The 6,444-nt window shown below is 33.8% G+C and overlaps 1 protein-coding gene across 1 annotated transcript; it reads right to left on the bottom strand.

Moving 5' to 3' along the window:
• LOC109334070 (cysteine proteinase inhibitor 5-like) lies at positions 840–1,315 on the bottom strand. Its single transcript, XM_019569645.1, has one exon. It carries the CDS (start codon positions 1,280–1,282, stop codon positions 935–937), a length of 348 nt encoding a protein of 115 aa, XP_019425190.1. The 5' UTR covers positions 1,283–1,315; the 3' UTR covers positions 840–934.

Raw genomic sequence — 6,444 nt, 5'->3', positions numbered from 1 at the left:
AATAAATATTTTTTTTTTAATTTCTTATGATATGTTTTTATTGGTCTAAAATATAGTTTGAGATTGCAAATCATTATCTCATTTACTAACATTTTGGAAGATTATTATTGATAACAGATAGTTAAATGTTAACTGTAGTTAGAATTCACCATGTTTTAATTACTGAATTGTCATTCTATCCATAATGCTAACAATAACAAGATTATAAATTTATAATGTAACCGGAAAATGTGACATTGAAGATGATCAAAATCCCAAAAAGTAATCAGTTGTCCCTATTTTTATCCTTATTTATATCCATATCTAATTAAAAATATCACTTAAAAAGTCATAAAAACATAAATTAAGATTTTTATGTTATTCATATTTGTTGGCTTTTTGTTGGGAGATAGGATCTCTATTGTGAATAATCAAAACCTGACCATAAATGTACCCAAAAAAAAAGAAGAAAAATGTACCCAAAAAAAACCTGACCATAATACTAATCAAATAATAGCTAATAAAAAGTTACACTCAAATAATAAAAACTGATATAACTCAATTCACATGATATTCTTTTTCTTCTCCAATGTTATTTTAATTTTTAAATGCTCCCTCCTATTTCTCGCCCTCCTTTTTAAATGTTCCTTAATTTACTAAGAGCCCTTCATGCCAAAAACATGAAAGCAGATACCACAAACAAATTTTCCACAACAAAAACATAACAAAAAAAACCAAACACACAAAAGAAGATTTCAGCATGTGAATATCATTTTTTTAAACTTTATGTCATGCTCTATCACATTAAAAATATACATATGCACAACATAGGGATATGATACATAATAATTTTTTTTGGGTACATATATGATACATAATATGAGATAATACTCATACAGTTCTTAAATTTCTAATCAACAGTGCACAAAAGCAACACATTAGACATTACAATATATTAATTTAGGGCAGGATCAAATGAAGTAAGGTTTCTATAATGCGCCCACGGTTTCTCATACACCGTGGCCTGATACTTTTTTGAGGCAGTTCCATCATTTGCCGAGAGGACAATGCGATAGTTAGTTCCAGAAACCACCTGAGTCTCACCCTTGATGACACTTTCAAGCTTCAAATTCTCCCCAGATTGTTTATTATGCTCAGTCACCGCAAAATCAGCAATCTCCTTCACGTGGGTATCGTTAATGTCGTTGATGGCGGCCCAACCGCCATAGCGGCCAGCAATAGCTACGGCAGAGAAAGAAAGAAAAAGAATGATTGATAAGATATTAAGGTTGTGATGTCTCATTGTTGTTGTTAATGTTTGATGTTTGGTTTGGTTTTAGATATTGAATGTTTTTGTTGTTATGGTTTAATTGAATTTATAGGAAGGGAAATATACAATGCATGTAAAATGAACGTTCCTAAATTTGCTGCTAATATAATTTTGCGATTTAGCCACAGGTTTTTTTCCTTGCAGTTGATGGATATTACTATTTGGGATGGGTGAAATGCGTTACAAATCAGCACACCAGTAATTTTTTAGAGTTTAATTCTAGGGTTGTGCTAAACAATAAACCTCTTAAGTTTCACCATTGATAATTAATTAGTAAAAGTAGGATTTAAGTTTTACGAGTCCTGCTTTTATGATATTTGTGTAGAATTCAAAGCTGCTGCAGTTAATCGATTAAAATCAGTTCACTTAATCGATTATTATCAGTTAATCGATTATCCTGATTGTTTTACTTTGAAAATTAGTTTTCTCGCTTCGTAAAAACCATGATAATTCTTGATCTTTACTATCCTAAGATTGATTCTTGACTAACAACAGATTAACACAACAAGCAATTAATCACAACAATCTAATCAAAACATGAAGCAATAAAGACTGAATTACAAAGAGATAGAGAAAATTTGCTCGAGGATTTTTATCCTAGTTCATTTACGATCCACTGCAAATTACATCCAGTCCTCCCCGTTGATCTATGAGATTTTCTTCAATAATCAGAAATGTAATTTACAACCACACTTCCAATACAACGAGATAGAAACTTCCTTCTTGAAACCGATGAGTCACAAATCTCGGTTTGACCCCTTATCTACGCCTACTTGAATACGACACCTTTTATGCAATTTGGCACCAACCGAAACTCTTGCTCGAATCAAGGGTGCTCGAGGATTTTTATCCTGGTTCGTTTGCGGTCCACTAGAACTTTTTTAACAATATGGGATACAAAACTTTCGCCGAGTTACTTTGCACACTAGAATGTGCATATTACAACTCTAAATTCGGCTCTAATCACCCTTAACAGAAAGATCTCACAAACACAGCCCTAAGACCTAATTATGAAATCATGCAAGGAGTGTTTTCAATTAAATGAAAAATGGTTCTACTCAATGAAAAGATTTTTCTCTCTATTCTCTTTTTTTTTCACTCTTGAAGCTCATGCAAGAAAACTAAAGATACATCAAGATAACTTCGAAACTTTTTAGTCAGTGAATCTTTGATTCTTTTTCTCAGATATTTTTCGTTCTTTATTTTACTGAAGGTGAAGAGAAAACTGTTTTAAACACGAAATGGATTCTATTTCAAAATAACAGAATTAACTCATAACTGATATAACAGATATTAACCGATTAAATTGTCATGTTAATCGATTGACGGGTTTTTGAAAACAGACTTTCAGTTATGGCATAATCGATTAATACATAGAAATCATGGGAGGTTAGCTACTATAACTCCATTTAATCAATTATGATTTTCCTTAATCGATTAAGGATTTCACTAGGACTTAATCGATTATAAATTGGGTGAATCGATTAAATTCATTAAAAAGGGTTTTTCAATCTTTAAATGGTAAACACCCTATATGATGCATGATCATGCAATCATGATTTTAGAAGTGACTAACCTTTATGCATAAAATCATGTATGCTAAATGCAAATGCATGAGTATTAATTATCATAGATTTATGTGTTGATGTTATGCCTCATTTTATGTGATTTTTATTTTAGACTCTTTGTGAGACACTTCCATCTTGGGTTTACCTACCCTAAGACTCAATACTAGGCAATCATCTTAGGACTCTATAATGTTAAAAGACAATCCTAGATTCTATGGCAATGACCTTGAGTTCTTAGTATGTTGTTTGTTGAGATGTCCAAGTCGTCAAGCTTATATGTAAGATCTTGTCTTCATCAAAACTTCGTAGATCGGTTATAATGACATCCTTTGACTATTTGTCATTTCAATCTCCCCATTTTTGATGATGACAAACACTGAAATAATTCCTTGTTTGATGGCTTGAAGTTTGATTGAAAAAGTTTGCATAGTGTTGAATCAGAATGCGCTGCTCCCCCTCACTTTATTCTTCCTCTCCAACCATGTAAGAGGTAATAAAGGGTAGCAACATAATTACTTTGTGGAAGCTAATTTTAACCTGCAAAACAACTCAAACAACACCTTTCTCCCCCTTTTGGCATGATAAAAAAACCTATGGCAAATTATGATACTAATAGAGCCAAAATTAAGGAAATATAAATAGTTTACTAGTCTTAATCGATTAATTAATCAAGGATAATCGATTAAGCAGTTTAAAAAACTTGATCATGTGCATAGAGTTTAGGTTTAATCGATTATAATATGGAGTTAATCGATTATTTAGTAATAAAAATAGATTATGGCAGAATTGATTGCGAAATTTATCTAGTTGTGAAACTTCAACATGAAATCCATAGAATGATCAAAGATAATGATGTAGCAATATTCAGAATATATCAATCATTCAAACATACAACATGCACAATAGATAACATCAAAGGATAACACAATACTTTGCAAACATAATCTAAATTACCATCAAAGTTTTACAACATATAAAAGTAAGTGCAATAGACGAGTACATATTGTTCAAAATAGAAAGTACATCAATATACAACCATAACATATGCAACACCAAACTACAATCACCAAAACATAATAACCATACACCCTAGACACATATTAGACATTCCTATCTAGGCTAATCTTGTGTAGGTGGTGATGGAGATGAGCCATGGGTAATACACACTATGAAAATGATAAATTCTAGATCCTCGGAAAGCCTCTGCTGCTGCAGCTGAAATTCAGTGGCCATGAAATCCCTCATACTCTGAAAATGTCAATCTATACGTGCATTGAGGCGATGTTCCATCACATCTAAGTGAGCAAGCCCAAACGGTGGTTCTCGAGGCTCGACAAATGCCTCGATAGGTGGTTGCTTAGGAATGGGCTCACTGGGATTTGCAGCATTACTTTTAGGAGGTATATCCTCATTAACAGTGGTAGTATGGTATTCTTGATATTTCCATTCATTACCGAATTTATAGATGCCCATTTTTTGAATCAGGTAGTCACCAACCAGATGCTCTCGGGAGTTAGTCATGGTAGTGTCCACATGAGTCGTGTCAATCTTGTAGTAATCAATGATACGAGAGATGAATATCCCATAGGCGAGCAATCTTGATGAAGATGAAGCTATGCCATTCATAACTTTGAGAATCTCTGAAGGCCAATTAACCAAAATGCCTTCCCGAATGGTGAACATCAGTTTCAGATCGTTGATGGTGGGTTGATCATGGTTAGTATTTCTCTGAACCAAATATGTATGCAATCAAATAGTGTAAGAGCCGATTTTCCATAAACAATGACCCAACCTTGGTTAATTCCCTTTGCATAAATATGTGAGGTCCTCCCAAGCAGGATTTGTGCATTTCAATAGCATTGAATGAGTCCCATGACTCATTGTTGCAATCACCCAGCATAGGTCCATCACATTCAAGACCTCCAACATCCAAAAATAACTCTTCTTCCATAGCAATCATCTTCCCCAATACCATTGTTGAATACACCTCATCTTTATATAATGAGTGAAGGATACATCTTACCTTTCAATTCCACGATTTTGTTAACTCCTTGGGTCTCCAACCCATGTGGGAATTGAAAACCTTGAGTATCAAGCCATTCTACATCCATATTCTGAATTTAGGTTTGCTTACGGCCTTGAAACTTAGATAATCTAGCATCTTGAAGAATGAGAGAGTAGTAAGGGTCTCCGCGACTCTTTCGTCCTCCTTAAGTCGAGGAAAAGCCTTTTTCTCCGGGTCTAGCATGTTTTGCAGTGTGCTTCACTGTCATGATCCTTGGTTCACTCATCTTGTAGGTATAATAGTCATTTAATCGATTGGATAATCAATTTTTCGAATTGAGGCTTAGGGTTTCTAAAGAGAGGGGAAATGGTGAAATACAAATTTGGTAGAGATTTTAGAGAGATGAAACTTATAAGGTAGGAGCCGAATTTGCTAATGACCTCTTGAGAAAACTCAATTTTGGGAAAAGATCTAGAATGGGGGAAGCAAAGAGGATTAAGGTTCTAAATGAGAAATGACCCATAAACTTGCATCCCGCAAAGTCAGAATTAGAATATCCTATTAGGGATAAAGAAGTATCCCTAGGATACCATAAACCCATAGATAGTGTTCCTTTAAGATATTTCATAACACGTTTTACAGCACTAAAATGTGATTCCTTAGGGGAGGCTTGATATCTTGCACACATACATACACTAAACATTATATCGGGGCGGCTAACAGTTAGATACAATAAAGAACCAATTATGGCACGATATTTTGTTACCTCAATTGCTTTACCTTTTTCGTCTTTATCGAGATAGCAAGATGATATCATAGGTGTTGTCGTTTCTTTACATTTATTCATCTCGAATCTTTGCAAAAGTTCTTTGCAATACTTTGTTTGCTGAATGAATATCCCACTGCTCATTTGTTTGATTTGTAAGCCTAGAAAGAATGTCAGCTCGCTCATCATCAACATTTCAAACTCCCCTTTCATAAGTTCATAAAATTCTTTACACAACAAATCGTTAGTAGCACCAAATATTATATCATCTACGTAAATTTGTATTAGTAACACATTATTTTCTGAATTTTGTATAAAAAGAGTTGTATCAACCTTGTCCCTTTGAAATCCTTTTTCTAATAAGAAACTACTCAATCTAACATACCAAGCACTAGGAGCTTGCTTTAAACCATATAAAGTCGTTTTGAGTTTATAAACATGATTATGGAATTTATGATTTTCAAAACTGGGCGGTTGATTCACATATACTTCTTCTTGAATATATCCATTCAAGAACGCACTCTTTACATCTATTTAAAAAAGTTTGAAGTTCATTATCGATGCAAAGGCTAGTAACATTCGAATAGCCTCTAACCTCGTGTCGCGCCCCGATTTTCGGCTGCATGACCTCATTAGAGTCGTCACTACATTTTTTTTTCAGTCAAAAAATGTAGAAAAATCTTTTGGCCCAATCACATTGGGCCTTGGACTTTGATATCCAGGTTCGGGAGTCGGTTACACTCTAGGGAAAGTATTAGCACCCTAGTTGCCCGTTTGAACGGTACCCAATTATATT

Source organism: Lupinus angustifolius, chromosome LG19 (assembly GCF_001865875.1).
Source record: "Lupinus angustifolius cultivar Tanjil chromosome LG19, LupAngTanjil_v1.0, whole genome shotgun sequence".
NCBI lineage: Eukaryota > Viridiplantae > Streptophyta > Magnoliopsida > Fabales > Fabaceae > Lupinus > Lupinus angustifolius.
This window is presented reverse-complemented; position numbering and strand designations above follow the sequence as displayed.